Source organism: Piliocolobus tephrosceles, chromosome 19 (genome assembly GCF_002776525.5).
Source record: "Piliocolobus tephrosceles isolate RC106 chromosome 19, ASM277652v3, whole genome shotgun sequence".
NCBI lineage: Eukaryota > Metazoa > Chordata > Mammalia > Primates > Cercopithecidae > Piliocolobus > Piliocolobus tephrosceles.
Genome location: NC_045452.1, coordinates 7,765,988 through 7,786,098, shown reverse-complemented (window position 1 = coordinate 7,786,098; position 20,111 = coordinate 7,765,988). Strand labels below are relative to the sequence as shown.

Genomic DNA, 20,111 nt, shown 5'->3' with positions numbered 1-20,111 from the left:
CTACAGTCCGTCATGCTGCTGTCTGCTACAGTCATGCTTACTTAGCCACAGGACACTACAGTGCTACTACAAGTCATGTGTCACTTAATGACAGAGATACTTTCTGAGAAAAACCATTAGGCAATTTCAATCATTGTGTGAACATACTAGAGCGTATTTACATAAACCTAGCTGCTATAAGACAGTATATGCCTAAGCTATATGGCATGGCATAGCCTATTGTTCCTAGGCTACAAACCTGTACAGCATGCTGCTGCACTGAATACTGTAGGCAATTGTAACATAATGGTTTATCTTTCTGTATCTAAACATAGAAAAGGTACAGTAAAAATAAAGCATTATAATCTTACGGTACCACTGTCATATATGTCATCCATCATTGACTAAAACGTTGTTACATGGTACATGACTGTATATATATGTGCATGTATGTGTGTGTGTGTGTGTATATATATATATATAAACTTCTAGCTGGCCCGGCGTGGTGGCTCATGCCTGTAATCCCAGCACTTTGGGAGGCCAAGGAGGGTAGATCACCTGAGGTCGGGAGTTTGAGACCAGCCAGACCAACATGGAGAAACCCCGCCTCTACTACAAACACAAAATTAGCCAGGTGTGGTGGTGCACGCGTGTAATCCCAGCTACTTGGGAGGCTGAGGCAGGAGAATCGCTTGAACTTGGGAGGTGGAGGTTGTGGTGAGCCGAGATCACGCCAATGCACTCCAGCCTGGGCAACGAGAATGAAACTCCATCTCAAATAAATAAATAAATAAATACCAAAAACTTCTGGCTACCTTTCAATGATCTTAGAACAATAGCTAATACAGTTCATGGCAAACAGAAAAGGCCTTTGAAGTTTCAAATGTATCTAGAGATCATGCAAAGTGACTGACTGGTTGGTTAATCGAATAGCAATATGACACTAATACTATAGAATACAATAACATAGGAGCATTTATTCATCAGATTCTAAATTACGAGTCATCTGTACTTATAAGATGCTGGCCTATATATTATGATTCTGTTGAGCTTCAGTGTGAACAAACCCCCAGTCTCAGAAATATCTGTAGTTAAACTACAGAGAGAGATGGTGGGTTGGCTGGAGAATAGTGACAGGAACATCTCCAGCTGGAACATCTCCAGCTGGGATTTCGAACCTTCTGGAGGCTTCTTCTTCTTCTTCTCCTTCTTCTCCTTCTCCTCCTCCTCCTCCTCCTCTTTCTCCTTCTTCTTCTTCTTCTTTCTTCTTTTTTGAGATGGAGTTTTGCTCTGTTGCCCAGGCTGTAGTGCAGTGGCATGGTCTCGGCTCACTGCAACCTCCACCTCCTGGGTTTAAGCAATTCTCCTGTCTCAGCCTCCCAAGTAGCTGGGACTACAGATACCCGCCACCACACCCCGCTAATTTTTGTATTTTTAGTAGAGATGGGGTTTCACCATATTGGTCAAGCTGTTCCTGAACTCCTGACCTCAGGTGATCCACCCACCTCGGCCTCCCAAAGTACTGGGATTATAGGCGTGAGCCACCGCGCCTGGCTGGCTTCTTTGAAGGCCACCTCGGATTGCATGGATTCTGATTCACCCTATGGTGACTGTGCCTTCCTGGGTACAGAGGGCATCTCTCCCAGCTCTCCTGTCCTGCCCCCAGCTTCAGGCATGGCCAGGATGTTCAATGGGAGCACTGTGGGATACAGTTGAAGGACGGGCACTGACTCCCTTTATGGCTGGGGCTTCTGGGAACTCCCAAGCGGCCATTAAAAATTTGAAAAAAGGGCTGGGCGCGGTGGCTCAAGCCTGTAATCCCAGCACTTTGGGAGGCCGAGACGGGCGGATCACGAGGTCAGGAGATCGAGACCATCCTGGCTAACACGGTGAAACCCCGTCTCTACTAAAAAAAATACAAAAAACTAGCCGGGCGAGGTGGCGGGCGCCTGTATTCCCAGCTACTGGGGAGGCTGAGGCAGGAGAATGGCGTGAACCTGGGAGGCAGAGCTTGCAGTGAGCTGAGATCCGACCACTGCACTCCAGCCTGGGTGACAGAGCGAGACTCAAAAAAAAAAAAAAAATTGAAAAAAGTCAGCTCTTCATCGTCTTACTTTTCCCCAGTGCCCCCAGAGATTAAGACAGCCATGGAAATTCTTTTCTCTCAAGAAGGGCTCATCTCTTTCTGGAATTTAAGAATTTGGGTGTATTTGTATCCCCAGATCTCTGACAGCTTTTGGGTTTTTTTAAAATCTTTTTTTTTTTTTTAAAGCTTAATTGACTTGTTCTCAGGGTTGGGTGGAAGTAATGGTTTCTTGAGCCTTTTCTGTTGCAACTGGAGGTAAATATCCAACAAGCAATTTTTGAATGAATAAATACGATTCTGACCCCTTATGGGAACTTCGCGTTACCAGGCTCAAGAGAGAGATTCTGATATTGTTACTGATCTCTATTTCATAACCAATACAGTCACAAAACATCACAGCTAGTTTTTCTATTCTTTGCGTATGTGTGTGTGTGTGCTGAATATTTTGCTGCATTAAACGCCAGAGGAAAGGCTGTAGATGGAACTGTCTTTCTTATTTTTCACCCCTTGGTCCTCTGCCCAATTGCTGGGGAACAAATTGAACTTGAAGGCAATTTTGGTGCCACCGCTTGGCCAAATTGTTTTCTTTGGGCTATGTCGCTCTAATTCCCATCAAGATTTTTCTTCTGTCCTTTCTTCTAAGCATCATTGGGAGATTGGTTTGTCAAATGGATACAGGCCTGAGAGAAAACATCAACCAAAAAGACGTCAGTTTTGTCTGCCTCACGTCACTTTCTGGAAAGGCTGTAATGTGATCTTTTTGATGGCTGACTCTAAATCCTATGTAATGTGTAGGAAACATTTGATGGTACTTGGGTATATTACAGTCAAGGAAAGTCACCCAAAGGGCATTTTCTCTGTTGCTTAAGGATGGTAGGGGACATTACTTGAAGGGGTGACCTGCCCCTCCACACCTGTGGGCGTTTCTCGTTAGGTGGAACGAGAGACTTGAGAAAAGAAATGAGACACAGAGACAAAGTATAGAGAAAGAAAAAGTGGGCCCAGGGGACTGGCGCTCAGCATACAGGGGACCCGCGCTGGCACGGGTCTGTGAGTTCCCTCCGTATTTATTGATCATTATCTTTACCATCTTACTAAAAGGGAAGTGGAAGGATAATAGGATCATCGTAGGCAGAAGGTCAGCAGTAAGACATATGAATAAAGATCTCTGTGACATGAATAAGTTTAAGGAAAACTGCTGTGCCTTGATATGCATATGCAAACATCTCCGTAAGCCTTTTTAGTGCATAAAGAGCAGCATTGCTGCTAGCATGTCCCACCTTCAGCCCTAAGGCGGTTTTCTCCTTTCTCAGTAAACAGAACATAAAATCGGGTGTTATACTGAGATGTTCCATTGCCCAGGGACGGGCAGGAGACAGATGCTTTTCTCTGTCTCAACTGCCAAGAGGCTTTCTTTCCTCTTATACTAGTCCTCCTCAGCACAGACCCTTCATGGGTGTCAGGCTGGGGGGCGATCAGATCTTTCCCTTCCCACGAGGCCATATTTCAGACTATCACATAGGGAGAAACCTTGGACAATACCTAGCTTTCCTAGTCAGAGGTCCCTGCGACCTTTGGCAGTGTATGTGTCCCTGGGTACTTGAGATTAAGAGAATGGTGATGACTTTTCACAAGCATACTGCTTTCTGTGATTAACAAGCATACTGTGTTTAACAAAGCACACCCTGCACAGCCCAAAATCTGTTAAACCTTGAGTCACCACAGCACATGTCTCTTGCAAGGACAAGGTTGGGGATAGGGTCACAGATTAACAGCATCTCAAATACAGAACAAAATGGAGTCTCTTATGTCTACTTCTTTCTATATAGACACAGTAACAGTCTGATCTCTCTTTCCCCCACACTACTGTAATCAAAGCCTTGTTTTATACTGTCAATTCAACTTTTTTGTAGATTTAGGAAACAATCTATGAGGAAGCAAACAATGATGAATTAATTATCATGCAGGATCATGGCATGAAAACATATACTTGTCCACAGGGTCTTGCCACTGTAAATGTGCCCGATCTTGTCTGATCTTGGAAGCTAAGCAGGATCGGGTCTGCTTAGTATTTGGATGGGAGACCGCCTGGGAATACAAAAGCCTACAGGTGCTGCAGGCTTTTGGAAAAACAAAACGAAAAAACACACACTTATCTTATACTGCAAATCTGTGTCTGTCATGTGAATAGACTTCCAATTTATAAAGGGTAGATCAAGAAGCAGTTATAAAACTCTTGGGTTACCTGCAAACCCTTGTTTAAAAAACCTCTCTATCCTACAGAAAGCTATACAAGAAAGAAGTGGGGCCAGGTGCAGTGGCTCGTGCCTGTAATCCCAGCACTTTGGGAGGCTGAGGCACGTGGATCATTTGAGCTCAGGAATTCAAGATCAGCCTGGGCAATATGGTGAAACCCTATCTCTACAAAACAAACAAACAACAACAACAACAAAACCCCCCAAAACAAAAATTAGCTGATCTGGGCATGGTGACAGGTGCCTGGAGTCCAGCTACTCGGGAGGCTGAGGCAAGAGAATCACTTGAACCCGAGAGGCGGAGTCTGCAGTGAGCCGAGATTGTGCCACTACACTCCTGCCTGGGTGACAGAGTGAGACCCTGTCTCAAAACAAAAAACAAAAAAGAAGTGCACAGGGTAGACTCTCTCTGCCCAGAGTAGAAGCGGTTTAATCCAAAAAATTTTTAAGCACAATTAAAATCCTTGTAATTCTATCTTTTCTCCCTGCTGACCTCACCAACAGCCACTGTTTTACCACGTCATGTTCCAAAACTTTGGTATTATGTATACTATCAATTTCTTTCCTTCCTTTTTATTTTCATTTATTTATTTATTTTTGAGAGGGAGTCTCACTCTTGTTGCCCAGGCTGGAGTGCAGTGGTGTGATCTCAGCTCACTGCAACCTCTACCTCCTGGGTTCAAGCGATTCTCCTGCCTCAGCCTCCCCCGAGTAGCTGGGATTACAGGTGCCTACCACCATGCCTGGCTAATTTTTGTATTTTTAGTAGAGATAGAGTTTCACCATGTTGGCCAGGCTGGTCTTGAATTCCTGACCTCAGGTGATCCACCCACCTGGGCCTCCCAAAGTGCCGGGATTATAGGCACGAGTCACCACGCCCGGCCTCTTTCCTTCTTAACACGCCTATTTTGCCTATTTTAAGGGTAAGCATTTATAGAAGACAAAGACAAAATGTAACCTCATCAAGACTGAAGACTACCACTCTCTTTTTTTATTTATTTGTTTATTTTTTTATTATACTTTAAGTTCTAGGGTACATGTGCATAATGTGCAGGTTTGTTACATATGTATACTTGTGCCATGTTGGTGTGCTGCACCCATCAACTCGTCAGCACCCATCAATTCGTCATTTATAACATGTATAACTCCCCAATGCAATCCCTCCCCCTTCCCCCCTCCCCATGATAGGCCCCAGTGTGTGATGTTCCCCTTCCCGAGTCCAAGTGAGCTCATTGTTCAGTTCCTACCTATGAGTGAGAACATGCGGTGTTTGGTTTTCTCTTCTTGTGATAGTTTGCTAAGAATGATGGTTTCCAGCTGCATCCATGTCCCTACAAAGGACGCAAACTCATCCTTTTTTATGGCTGCATAGTATTCCATGGTGTATATGTGCCACATTTTCTTAATCCAGTCTGTCACAGATGGACATTTGGGTTGATTCCAAGACTTTGCTATTGTGAATAGTGCCGCAATAAACATACGTGTGAATGTGTCTTTGTAGTAGAATAATTTATAATCCTTTGGGTATATACCCAGTAGTGGGATGGCTGGGTCATATGGTACATCTAGTTCTAGATCCTTGAGGAATTGCCAAAAGCCAAAATTGACAAATGGGATCTAATTAAACTAAAGAGCTTCTGCACAGCAAAAGAAACTACCATCAGAGTGAACAGGCAACCTACAGAATGGGAGAAAATTTTTGCAATCTACTCATCTGACAAAGGGCTAATATCCAGAATCTACAAAGAACTCAAACAAATATACAAGAAAAAAACAAACAACCCTATCAAAAAGTGGGGAAAGGATATGAACAGACATTTCTCAGAAGAAGACATTCATACAGCCAACAGACACATGAAAAAATGCTCATCATCACTCGCCATCAGAGAAATGCAAATCAAAACCACAATGAGATACCATCTCATACCAGTTAGAACGGCAATCATTAAAAAATCAGGAAACAACAGGTGCTGGAGAGGGTGTGGAGAAATAGGAACACTTTTACACTGTTGGTGGGATTGTAAACTACCACTCTCTTTTGTTGAGATCTTTCATCCATCCTTTCCTGGTCTCTAATAGCCTCATTTTCATCCTCTTACAATTCCCTCCTAGCTAACGTTTTTGGTCCCATTAGTGTTAGAGGTGATATAATGAAACATGAAAGCAAAACTAACCAGAATTTTGTCACTAAGATTTTTTTCTTTTTTGAGGAAAGATACAAGCTCTTAAAAACACAAATTGCTGATGCGAGAATTTTGTTTTTTTCATCTCAAATTTTATTACTGAGTTGGAAACATTGGCTTCGAAAATGTCAATTGAAAAATTTCTAAACATTAGGGACTTTTTTTTTTTTTAAGAAATGAGCAAAAGAAAAAAGAATTAAAAAACAAAACAAATAAATGAGTTAATGTGCCTTCTTTTGAAAACACTGTTTAAACCTGTATTTTAATTGAAAGACATTATTGTCATCAGAAAGGGAAGGGTTAATTTTAAATGAAATTACTTTGATTGAAATCTTTAGGCTTTCTTTCTTTTTTTTTTTTTTTTTTTTTTTTTGGCCAGTCAGCTTTCTCAGGTTGAATGACATCTTTAGTCTTTTAAATTTCAATCCCACATTTACTTATATTTTTAGGCTTTCCCACATTTGACCAAGTTACCAAGGTGTTGGCATCACAATAAGCTGCATTTTTAGGTGCTAAAAATATTTGTTGATGAATTGATTGATGATTGACTTGAACAATAAGTAGGCGTAAAAGATGTTGTAGGTGCTTTGCCCATATTCCTCTGGCAGTCGCTTTTCCATGAACTCTACTTGATGCTTTCTACCTGCAGGCATAGATAACTCTTTTTTTCTACGCACAAGGAAACCCAGAGGTGCCTAGGAGTTAATGCCTCCCAGAAACAATTCAGTATGTGACAGTTGGGAACTGGTGGATAAATACCCCAGCTCCCTCACTGCTCAGAGGGAACAACCCTGAGGCTTTTTCTTCACCATCTCACAGAATTATCCAGCGTGATAGATTCCCAGTTGTCCCCAGGAGTAACTTGCTTGACCAATGCACTTTGTATTGGCTTATTTTCCTTTCTAGTCTCACTTTCCACTCCTCTACTGGTATTCTGTGGAATTGCCTAGCAAATACATTATTTGCTCTTGAATTTTGATCTGAAGCTTTGCTTCTGGGGGAGCCCAACCTAAGATGTGAGGGTAAGTCAAATATGTCTATATCTTAAGAGTTGTGGAAACATTCTTCTGTTTCTCTCTGAGAAATAGCAATTCATTGCAAGACTTTAGCATGGACACCATAGCTCATTAGAGTGGTCACCTTGCATTTATAGGGCTTTGGGAGTGTGACAGTTAATTTTTGTCAATTTGACTCGGTGATGGGATGTCCAGCTATTTGGTCAGACATTATTCTGAGTGTCCTCCTGAGGGTGTTTTGGGATAAAATTAGCATTTGAATTGGTGGACTAAGTAAAGCAGATTGCCCTTCCTAATATAGAATGCTCATCCCATCAGTTGAAGGTCTGAATATAACCCAAAGGCTGACCCTCCCATCAGTAAGAGGGAGCCCCTCCTGCCTGACTGATTTGAGCCAGGACTTCGTTCTTTCATGACCTTTGGATTTGAATGTAAGTATCTGTTCTTCTTGTGTCTTATGCCTGCTGGCTTTCAGATGGGAACTTACATCATTGGTTCTTCCGAGTCTCAGGCCTTAGGACTTGGACTGGAATTACATATCAGCTTCCTGGGTTTCCAGCTTCCTGGCTGCAGATCTTGGGACTTCTCAGTCTCCATAATAGCATGACCTAATTCCTTATGATCTCTCTCTCTCTCTGTCTCTCCACACACACACACTCACTTTATTGGTTTTGTTTCCTGTGGAAGTGGCTTTGGAACTGGGTAATGAGTAGAGACTGGAAGGGTTTTGAGTTGCATGCTAACCTACATTGCCATGAACAGAATGTTGGTAGAGATATGAACATTAAATGTCATCCTGCACTTTGGGAGGCTGAGGAGAGGGGATTACTTGAGCCCAGGAGTTCGAGACCAGCCTGGGCAATGTGGTAAAACCCCATTTCTACAAAAAATACAAAACTTAACTGGGTGTGGTGGTGCACACCTGTGGTCCCAGCTATTTGGGAGGCTGAGGTAGGAGGATCAACTGAGCCCAGGAGGTCTGGGCTGCAGTAAGTTGTGATCACTTCATTGCACTCTAGCCTGGGTAACAGAGTGAGACCTTGTCTCAAGAAAAAAACAAAAAAACAAACAAAAAACCCCCCCAAAAACAAAAAAACAAAAAACAGTTCATTCTGGTCTGCTGAGGTCTCAGACAGAAATTAGAAACATGTGATTTGAAAGTGGAATTAAGGCAGTCCTAGTTGTAAGTGAAAAAGAACTTAGCTGAACTTCCTCCTAGTGTTTTATGGAAGGTAGAATTTGTGAACAATGAAACTGGAGACAGTAGTTCTCCCTTATCTATGGTTTTGCTTTCTACATTTTAGATACCCAAGGTCAACTGCCACCTGAAAATCTTAAATGGAAAATTTCAGAAACAGGCTGACTACAGTGGGTCACGCCTGTAATCCTAGCACTTTGGGAGGCCGAGGCCAGTGGTTGACTGAGGTCAAGAGTTCGAGACCAGCCTAGCCAACAAATTGAAATGTCATCTCTACTAAACATACAAAAATGAGCTGAGCATGGTGGCAGGCACCTGTAATCCCAACTACTTGGGAGGCTAAGGCAGGAGAATCGCCTGAACTCCGGAGGCAGAGGTTGCAGTGAGCTGAGATTGCACCATTGCACTCCAGCCTGGGCAACAGAGCAAAAACTGTGTCTCAAAAAAAAAAAATTTCCAGAAGTAAACAATTCATAAGTTTTACATTGAGCCCCGTTTTTCTGAGTAGCATGATAAAATCTTGCACCATCTCACTTTGTCCCGCCTGGGACATGAATCACCCCTTTGTCTAGCATGTCCATGCTGTCTATGCTACCTACCTGCCCATCACTTAGTAGCCATCTTGGTTGTCAGATGGACTATTGTGGTATTTCAGGGTTTGTGTTCAAGTAACCTTTACTTTATTTAATAATAACCCCAAAGTTCAAGAGTAGTGATGCTGGTATATTGTTATAATTTTTCTATTTTAATATTATTCTTCATCTCTTTACATACCTAATTTATAAGTTAGACTTTATCATAGATATGTATGTATATGAAAAAACATAGTATATATAGAGTTCAGTACTATCTGTGGTTTCAGGCATACACTGGGCATCTTGGAAGGTACTGCCCACAGGTAAGAGGGAATTGCTATATTTAGCTGAAGAGATTCCGAAGCAAAGTGTTGAAGGAGTGGCTTGGTTCCTCCTGACTGCTTATAGTAAAATGTGAAAGGAGGGAGATTAATTAAAGAAGTGAGAAGTCACGCCTATAATCCCAGCACTTTTGGAGGCTGAGGCAGGTGGATCACCTGAGGTCAGGAATTTCAGACCAGACTGGCCAACATGTTGAAACCCTGTCTCTACTAAAATACAAATATTAGCTGGGCGTGGTGGCATGCACCTGTAATCCTAGCTACTTGGGAGGCTGAGGCAGAAGAATTGTTTGACCCTGGAAGGCAGAGGTTGCAGAGAGCCAAGATTGTGCCACTGCACTCCAGCCTGGGCAACAGACTGAGACTCTGTCTCAAACAAAAAACAAAACAAAACAAAACAAACAAACAAAAAAAGTGAGAAATAACAATAGAATTCTCAGCTCCCAACTGACGGAATGAATTTCCTCTTGGCCAAGGAGACCCCAGAGAAACTGAAGCTGAGTTTCTGGCCATGATGGGATGGAGGTCAGACACACCTCATTATACCCTTGCCCTCAACAATTGCCATCAATCTTTCTTCTCTAAGAGCTAAACAGAAACCAGCCCTTTCAAAAGACTCTACACTGATAATGTAGATAACTAGCTTATTTCCCCAGGTACAGAACAAAGATGAGATTAATCGTTTCTTCACCCCTCCCTGAGATGTCTGCTTCCTCTATTCCGTTTTTCTTCATTCATCTTATCTTATGTAAAATGTAAATTTTGGGGGTACTAACTAAAGTCTCTCACAGCTATGTAATCATTTACCTCATTGCCCCCCTCCTTCCTTTTAAGGAAAATGTAGAACTACTAAACCTCTTAAGAACATCTCTGGAAAATACAGCCACAGATGTGTCTGTGACTTACATCTTTCCTGGGTACACCCTTCAGCTGGCTCCATAAACCTCGACTGATTGAGACACCTGCCTCTGTCACTCATTTTGGTTGTCAGAAAAAAACAATTAAGCAAAAAGGAAGCAGAACTTGAAGATTTTGCAAAATTTCAGCCTTTCCCTATTGCAAAAAAAAAAAAAAAAATTAGAAAGCTTGTTCTGAAGAAAACACTGAGAATGTGTCTGAACAATCACGTGGTGAAGAGATCATGAGGCCAGGAATGGCGGCTCATGCCTGTAATCCCAGCACTTTGGGAGGCTGAGGTGAGGGGATCACTTTAGCCCAGGAGTTCGAGACCAGCCTGGGCAACATAGTGAGACCCTGTCCCTGTAAAAAATAAAAATAAAAATTTAAACAATAGAGATCATGAGTACAACTCATGCACTTCATCAGCTATCTTGGCAGAATCCAGGAATGCGATTATACCAGTGAAGACACTGCCAGTTTGAACTAAAGGGGGTAGAGAAAGCAGGACAAAATGAAGGATAACTCTCAACCTTCTTGGAATCTACAGGACCGAACCATAGAGCCATCAGCTACGAATGTGCACTAAGAATGAAGTAGAAGGTGATTAAAGAATCATCAGGGGTGCCACTGCCACCATAGGCCCCAGAACCAAGGTGTTTTCTCCTCTGTTTCCAAGGGCAGGGCTTTGTCTCTGGTTTCGGCCAGGACAATCCCATCCAGTGCCTCAGGGGTGGACTGCTCTCTGAAGAAAGCTGTGTGAACAGGGAAGCTTGAAAGAGCCGTGGAGGTGATGCTGCCACCTCAGTGGGCCTTTAGGGCAGAGCATCAAACCAAAGAAGCCTATTCTCAAGTCTTGAGATCTAATGGAATTTGCCTTGCTAGGTTTTGCGCTTGCTTGAAACCCGACACCCCTTTTGTATTTCTTTCTTATTGTTCTTTCTTATTATTCTCCTTCCTTATTTCTCCCTTTTGGTATAGCAATGTCTATCCTACGCCTGTCCCACCATCGTGTTTTGGAAGCACATAACTTGTGTGGGTTCACAGATTTACAGATAGAGAGCAGTTTGCCTCAGGATAAATCATGCCTTGGTTCTCACTCATACCTGATTTAAATGATGTTTAGATGAGACTTTAGACGAGTCGATGGTGTTATGAGTTAAGACTTTGGAGGCTGTTGGAGTGCAGGAAACATATTTTGCGTGCAAGAAGGACATACATTTTGGGGGTGCCAGGAGTGCAATGCTATAGACAGCTGTGTCTCTCCAAAATTCATATGTTAAAGCTCTAACCCCCAATGTGACCGTAGTTGGAGATAAGACCATGAGCAGGAAATTAAAGCTAAGTAAGGTGATAAGCATTGGACCTCATTTTATAGGACTGTGGCTTTTTAAGAAGAGGAAGAGCTGCCTCTCCCTCTTTCTCTTCCTCTCCTCCCTTCCTTCCTGCCTTTTCCCTTCCCTCCACTGTGTGAAGACACAGCAAAAAGGTCATCTATAAGCCAGGAAGAGAGCTCTCACCAGGAACTGAATTGGCTGGTACCCTGATCTTGGACTTCTCAGTCTCTAGAACTTTTAGAAACAGGTTTCTGTTGTTTAATCCATCTAGTCTGTGGTATTTTCTTTTGACAGGCTGAGCTAAGACAGGGAGGATGGTGGAACATCTGATGATGGCAGTGCCGTCAAACGCATCTTGTCCCAAACATCCCTTGAAGGTCCCAGAACCATTCCAGAGTGGGATGTCCTGTCTTAACATCCAAAGTATCAGTAGGTGTTACCCTAACCCAATCCCCAGAAACTGGAAACATTCCATTTGGTGCCGTCCTGAAGTGTCTGTAACAAAAATCCCACACACTTGGGTCTTTTTCATCGGTTTTATTAGCATCAATATATACAAAGTGGAAAATGACTTAATTTCATTATTTTAGCTTAGAAAGTTTGTTTTGCTTTTTATTCTGTTTGGCGATAAAATGGAAATGAAGATTTCCCAGGAGAAAGCCTACCTTTGGGGGTGCTGAACAACTCAAATAATATCTGACCTCAAATGACCCATCATGCCTAGTCAAGGACATAGGAAGGTCATGCCCTTTGGATTCACTCAAAGGGCATTTTTGCCTGAGGCCCATGCCTCAGCCTAAAGCTACCCACATATTTGCCAAATCCCTACTTCTTACACAACCCTCCTGATTATGCAGACACTTTGCTTCCTTCTGGGCTGTTTGGCAGTTTTCAAAGCTATCAGCCTGAGGTTCTATAGGCTCTCCAAGGGGTGAGCTTCAAAAGATCATAGTTAAAGCACATCTATGAAACTAACTAAGAATGGCCATCAGGTAGCGATCAGAATACTTATGTTAGCTAAATAATTCTACAAAAAAAAAAAAAAAAAAAAAAAAAAGCAAAAAGCTGAGCTCCAAGCTAAAGAGGGTCGAGTGTGTGCATTTTTAAAGCACAGGGTGGTAGCTGACAGATACAGCTTATATGAATTAGCATGTAATACACGCCATCACATGCATTCTCTGAAGCTCACAATCTCTGTAAACGTATTTCCCCACTGTTTTAAAAACAAAGAGTGGCTTGTAGGAAGGCTCAGTCCATTCTCGAGTTTCTCAAGAGTGTATCCTATTCAAAAATATTTAATCCCAATGGGTTTTAATATTGATCTTATAAAAACAGACGTATATGAACTGTAATGAGATGCCTTGCACATTTTTGGCACTATTGTTTTTTTGCCTTTACGTATTACAAATACACATTCAGATATTTTAAAAAGAAAAATGGACACCAACCTGTCTTTTCAATCACACTGTACACCGTTGAACTCATATGATCCGTCTCTAGGCTAAAACAAACTTTTAAAACACGGTTACAGGTGCGGTACTACTAAGACAGAACTGAGACACTGGTCTTCTGAAAAAAACAATAATGACAGCAACAACAACAAAAAACCAAAAAACCCAACACCTTTTCTATCTTTCCAATAGCGAATAAGAACACCTGGGGTGTGGCCTGGCTAGTTTTGGGGATGGGGTTAGAATAAAGATTTATATTTTGTCAGTCTTAATAAAAGGCAAATGTTTAGTTTTCACATAACCGTAATATGATCTAAAATCAAATATTATTAATAGAGTTCTTCATTCCAGGTGACCCAGGGTTAGGGTTAGAATAAGCATCAAATAAAATGGATTGGGTTCTGCCTTTTAAGGAAAGGTTACATTATTTTTGTTGTTATCTTTCTCCAAACATGACATTGTTCACTAATGGCCTGGAACACTGCTCTGGTTCTTGCATTAAATGGGGTTTTGGGTCCTGGAAAACAGCCTTTAGCTATTTCTTGCCATGGACCACACAAGCATGCCTTCAGGAGTATATATGCAAGATTCTTTTCTGGCAGAAGGAAAATATTCTGGTCTTAGACCCCAAGATTGAGGTCTGAGTTCCTGCTGGCAAGGAGAGTACATGTGTGCATAAAACCAACTTTCCCTATCTTGCTTAAGATGTTTTCAATGTAACCACCAAAACATAGACTCCCACCATTCTCCCTATGGCTAGAAAGATCTTTTCTTGTTTGAAAACCAGCAGACTTGAAACAATTCCAGAGAGAATGGGAGGCACCAAAGAGAGTTCCAAATGCCACTGAGCCCGTGTGCCTGTCCAAGCCATTGACTGTCACCAGTTCCAGGAAAGTGAGTCTGCTTTACACATAGTATTTCTTCCATGCACCCGCACCCTCCACCTTCTCTTTATTCCTGTATTTAGAAAAGAATTTTTCAAAGAGTCACACATGCACCAGCTTCACTGGGTTGGGGGAAAACAGACCCTGATCAAATAGGAGGAATGCCCGTGTGATTAGATGTAGGGCTATGGAATCCTTTCTGGATGAAATTCCTCTCTCTGTCTTCATTGATGTTCAGGTCAGATGATACAGGATTCCACTGGACGGTTTGCTGTGATTTAAAATCCCCTGCCCCTGTTCTCTGCAGCTCCTCAGTCAGCATTCACACCACCCCCCAACATTCAGACAGCTTCAGAGAATAGAAAAATAGTTTCTTCTCACAGGACCTCCCGCCCCCTGAAATACTTGATGGCAAGTATATTCTGAAGATGACACCTTTTAGAGAATCAGTGCACTTGAGTCTCCTCTATTTTGAGAGCTGAGAGATATTCCAGAACCCCAGGAGAAAACAGAGCTCACCCCTGGATTTCCAAACATAGCACCTCCTTTTTCCCATCACAAATTCTTGTCACTGTATGAGTGGGGCTGCCGGTGCCTCCTAAGCCTGTGTGTTTATTACCACAGCTTGAGAGTGGCTTGCTGAACATGGTGATCGATTCTGGTACTTGTAGCATAAATTACGTGCTCTTTCATCGTTGAAAGAGTGTCAAAGAACAGAACATTTTATTAACCCACTTCCCTTACCCAACGATCCCCCTCACCCAACTCTTCATTGGAACTCTCAAACCTCTCATTTTTTCTCTGAAAAATTCCCTTTGGTCATTTATCACCTTTTTAGAAAGAAAACGTTTTCTTGTTTTGTCACTGTCCAACAAGGCCAGAGTGGTAAAAGACAAGGTTTATGTAACACCTTTGCTACCTTCAGAAGAACCGTGAGAGGGAGGGGATGTGGTAAAACCTTTCAGAAGCTGGTAGAATGGGAAGAGAGGACACAGAACTTGTTTTGGAGCACAGTTCCCCAAATGGGTTTAAGTACCCATGCTAAATTCCAACCCAAACTAAGCCAACAAGAAATACCCTTTCCAACCTAATCTTGGGACTTAGATTTGTACTGAAAACACCATGGGCATGGTTCCCAAAGATGCATGCAATTCGATGCAGCCTTAGCATGGCATTGCTGATGGGAGAAACTCCATCTGTTGTTTTGTGTTTTTGCTGCCGCGATTTGCCACTTTGCAAGTCTTCCACCTGCCTTCAGAATTGAGGCTGTAACATGAATTTTGCTGAGGCCGCAAAACATCCAAACCCACACCTATTTCACTTTTAAATATAATAAATACAGGGAAGAAAACAGTAAACCTTCAATAAAGAGTCTAAAGAAAAGACAGTCGACATTCTGGGGTTTCAATCAAATGCCACATGATCTCTGGATGAACGTCTCGAGGAGATTGTGGCTGAGTTCACAAGTCCCCTTCTCAAGTGTAGCTCTCTTTAGATAGAAACCTCATACTCTCTGGTTTCCTGCAAGAGAGAGAAGCACAGATTTGTCAAACCCTTGTGTGGTAGAGTGATATACATAGGGGGATGCAGTTCTTGGCACCTCCGTATGTCCATGCCCTTGGTCGTGACTTTGCAGTGCCCTCTCACTCTGACCCTGACTTGCTTTTGCCAATGCGTTATAAGGAAATGGGGTGCAACAGCTGCTTGAAACATACTTGTATGTTTCTGCTCACATCCTGCCCATCTGTCATCACCATGACCTAGGCTTTAGTCGCTGCAGGAAAATGAAAGACACACAAAGTAGAGCTGAGTCACCCAGCCATCAACCGGACAATGTCAGGATTACCACCCAGCTAAAACGCTGACCCACAGACTGATGAGCAAACGAATGCTTGTCACATTAAGCCATTGAGTTCGGAGATGTTTGTTACTCAGCATTACTATAGCTCTAGGTCACTGATACACTCTACTAATAAGTATTCATAATGTCTAGTCTCTAAAATTCTTTATTTCAGTCTGACCTTTTCCCATGATTTCAAAGCAAGCTACATAGAATGCAAAACAACATATGGCCTGATCTACCATTGCCATATGAAATGACTACAACATGTGGGTAGTTGGATTTCTTCAGGATTTATGGAGTGTGAGTAATGTATTCCAAGCCCCAGGAACAAGGAGCAAGGAGATAGAAGAAGTCACAGGCTTAGCCCTGGAAGTTGTCACTGTTACATACTTTAACAGAAGTCTCCAGCTCGCATTCAGCCAACACAGATATGCAATCACATCTATGCTTCATGGTACATGGGGTGTGGTGGGCAGGCCCCAAGGTGGTCTCCATGATCCCCACCTCCTGGGGCTCATGCTTTTGTGTGGTCCCCTCCTTTTAAGGGTGGGTAGAGCCTGTGACTTGATTCTAACTAGGAGAATACACAGGTGCTAGGATGTCACTTCCATGTTTGCATGAAACAAGCTTGTGACTTCTATCTTGCAAGATGACTCTCTCTCTCTTGCTGACTTTGAAGAAGCCAGCTGCTATGTCATGAGATGCTCTATGGAGAGGCCCACATGGAAGAAACTGAGGGTGGCCCCTAGAAGACAGCTCAAAGAAATTGAGGCCCTCATTCTAACAACCTGAAAGGAACTGAATGCTGCCAACAACCATGTGAGTTTGGAAGTGGATCCTTCCCTGGTTGAGCCTCAGATGAGACTGCAGCCCAGTTGCTGCCTTGTTTGTAGCCTGTGAGTCATAAAGCAGGGGGTCCAGCTAAGCTGTGCCTGGCTTCCTGACTTATAGAAACTATGAGATAATAAATGTGTGTTGCTAATTTAGGCCCCTAAGTTTGCAGTAATATTGTTACATATCAATAGATAACTAACACAGGAGATCAGAGGAAGTGGAGGTGAAGGAAGGTTAGTGGGACAAGAAACAAGTCGGGTTTATTCCCCCCAAACACTGGGAGATGGCTGCACATCGTTACACAGTGAATTTGAAGGATGATGGTTTTGCAAAGTCATAACCAGCCTTTTGCTTCCTCGCATGTGCCCTGGACCTTTGCACATGCTCTCCCATCTGTCTGACATCCTCTTCAGCCCACTGTCCAAGCCCTAACCACTTCCCACGTCTCAGCTTTACTCTCACTTTCTCAATGATGCCTTGCCCAACTCCAAGTGTCCCCATTATACATTCTCCTAGCAACCCTGTTCAGTTTTTTCATAGTCCTTAAAAAGTATTATTTGTTGTAATCAAAATATTCATGGGCACATTGGATTGTCGGAGGTTCAGGGAGGCAAGATAGCATCACAATTAGGAGTGTCAGGTTGAATTTGCATCCTGGCTTCAGGCTGTGCATCCTGGCTGTGCGCCACCTTGGCCAAATTATTCTTTCCTCTCTCTGGACCTCAATGTCCTCATCAATCAATTAGAGATAACTGTGGAACGTATTGCAGAGAGCTGCAAGGATTCAAGGAGATTATGCATTTAAAGTGCTCAGCACATGACATGTATTATTATTGATAATAGTAATTCACAAGACGGTAAGCTCATTAATGGTGGAATCTGTGTCTGTTTGGGTTCATGACTATGTTCCTAGCACCTAACACAGGGTCTGACACTGAAATGTGTAGGGATGTCTCACATGCCATTGAATAAAGGGTGGAGCCCAGTGGGATGTGTGGGAATGCTGCACGTTGCCACCAGACCACCGGTGGTCTGCTGTCTGTGGGTCTTGGTGCAGCCTCTTTTTTCTGTGCGTGTTCTGCTGACAGTAATCAGCCTCTTGGGCTCCTCCTCAGCACCAATCACTTGTAAAGAGAGCTGGGTTCTCCCAGCAGTTATCTCTTCAGGGCTCTTCGTGGGGATAAGACAGGACCACTGGCTGTGCGCAATAGGAAATGAAATGTTTCGTCTTATTGTTGGTGAATTCAGAGCAAAGAGGGAGGGAACTGGAAAGAGACGAGAGAGATCAACTCACCCCTGTCTCATAAATGGGGTTGTCAAACTCAGTTTCCACGGTGATCTGGCTGTAGGGGTGGGAGTACATCAGAGGCAGGCGGAGATTGGAATAGTAGCGACATCTAGGGGAGAGAAAGGAGACAGAAGTTACTTCTCCCCAGCTAGGAGACACATTACAATATTGAACGGGAACAGTTGGTGCCACTTCCTGAGCAGCGGCACCTCTGTGAATGACAACGAGGATGTGTGCAAACAGCCTTTCGCAGGCGAGAATCCTACTGAGGTGAAAGCAGAAATCATAACTGCTCTCAACTTGCAACCCAGGCAGCGAGAACCAAAGCCTTGTGACCCCCTCTTACTAGGGAGGGGGCGGAGCTTGATTTGTTTTCTCCTGGAAGGTCACTCAAGTCCCTCTTGAATGCAAAGGGAAACCAGAACAAGGATAAGCATTTATTGAGCACCTACTGTATGCCATATTGCCTTAGATCAGCCTTCCTTGACCACCTATTTATTTATTTATTTATTTGTTTTGAGACAGGGTCTTGCTCTGTCACCCAGGTTGTAGTGCGGTGGTGTCATCTCGGCTCACTGCAACCTCTGCCTCCTGGGCTCAAGTGGTTCTTCTACCTGCATGCACCACCACATTTGGCTGATTTTTTGTTTTTTTCTGTTTTTTTAAGAGACGAGATCTCACTATATTGCCCATTGCCCAGGCTGGTCTCAAACTCCTGGGCCCAAGAAATCCTCCAGCCTTGGCCTCCCAAAGTGCTGGGATGATGGGGATAAATCACCATGCCTGACCCATGACCACCTATTTAAAGGTGATTTCTCTGTTACTCACCACACCTAACCATTTCCTTCATTGTGTTTATCTTAGTGTGTTATAATTTATTTGTGTACTTACTCTACCCTGCCCCCAGTAGACTGTGGGCTCCATAAGGGCAGGGACGATTTATGTTAGGCATGTTCCTGCCTCAGAACCTCTGCACATGCTGTTTCCCTGCATGAAACCCTCCTCTTTCACATATCTGCATAGGTTTCTTTTGTTTTTGAAATGGAGTCTTGCTCTGTTGCCCAGGCTGGAGTGCAGTGTCACGATCTCGGCTCACTGCAATCTCCTCCTCCGAGGTTCAAGTGATTCTTCTCCCTCAGCCTCCCAAGTAGCTGGGATTACAGGCGCCCACCCCCATGACCAGGCGAATTTTATGTTTTATATTTTTAGTAGAGATGGGGTTCCACCATGTTGGCCAGGCTGGTCTCGAACTCCTGACCTCAAGTCATTCGCCTGCCTTGGCCTCCCAAAGTCCTGGGATTACAGGTGTGAGCCATCATGCCTGGCCTGCATAGGTTTCTCATGATCACTTTCAAGTCCTTGCTAAAATGTCATTTCTCAGTGGGGCCTCCTCTAGCTACATTATTTAAAAGTCAACCACCACTTCTATTCCAGAATTCTTGCCCCCTCCCAGCCTTCTCTTCCTGCACTTATCAGTTTTTAACACACATATTTTCTTTTCTTTCTTTTTTTTTTTGAGACGGAGTCTCACTCTGTCACCCAGGCTGGGGTGCAGTGGCGTGATCTCAGCTCACTGCAAGCTCTGCCTTCCGGGTTTACACCATTCTCCTGCCTCAGCCTCCGGAGTAGCTGGGACTACAGGCGCCCGCCACCTCGCCGGGCTAGTTTTTTGTATTTTTTTTAGTAGAGACGGGGTTTCACCGTGTTCGCCAGGATGGTCTCGATCTCCTGACCTCGTGATCCGCCCGTCTCAGCCTCCCAAAGTGCTGGGATTACAGGCTTGAGCCACCGCGCCCGGCTAACACACATATTTTCTTACATACTTTGCTTATTGTCTATCTTTCCTTGTTAGAACTTGAACCCCAGGAGAGCAAATATTTCCTTCTATTTTTTTTTTTTTTCCCCACAAATGATGTTTCCATTACCCAGAAAACTGCCTGGCAC

At 43.3% G+C, this 20,111-nt stretch overlaps 1 protein-coding gene across 1 annotated transcript in view; it reads right to left on the bottom strand.

Moving 5' to 3' along the window:
* Window positions 1-12,389: 12,389 nt before the first annotated feature.
* Window positions 12,390-20,111, bottom strand: part of SEZ6L (seizure related 6 homolog like) — a 93,436-nt gene continuing 85,714 nt past the window's right edge. The window contains exons 15-16 of the mRNA XM_023190716.2: window positions 18,174-18,276; window positions 12,390-15,723 (exon numbers count right to left, since the gene is read on the bottom strand). Of these exons, the coding sequence (XP_023046484.1) occupies window positions 15,694-15,723; window positions 18,174-18,276 (133 nt within the window). The 3' untranslated portion in view covers window positions 12,390-15,693. The remainder of the gene's footprint in view (window positions 15,724-18,173; window positions 18,277-20,111) is intronic.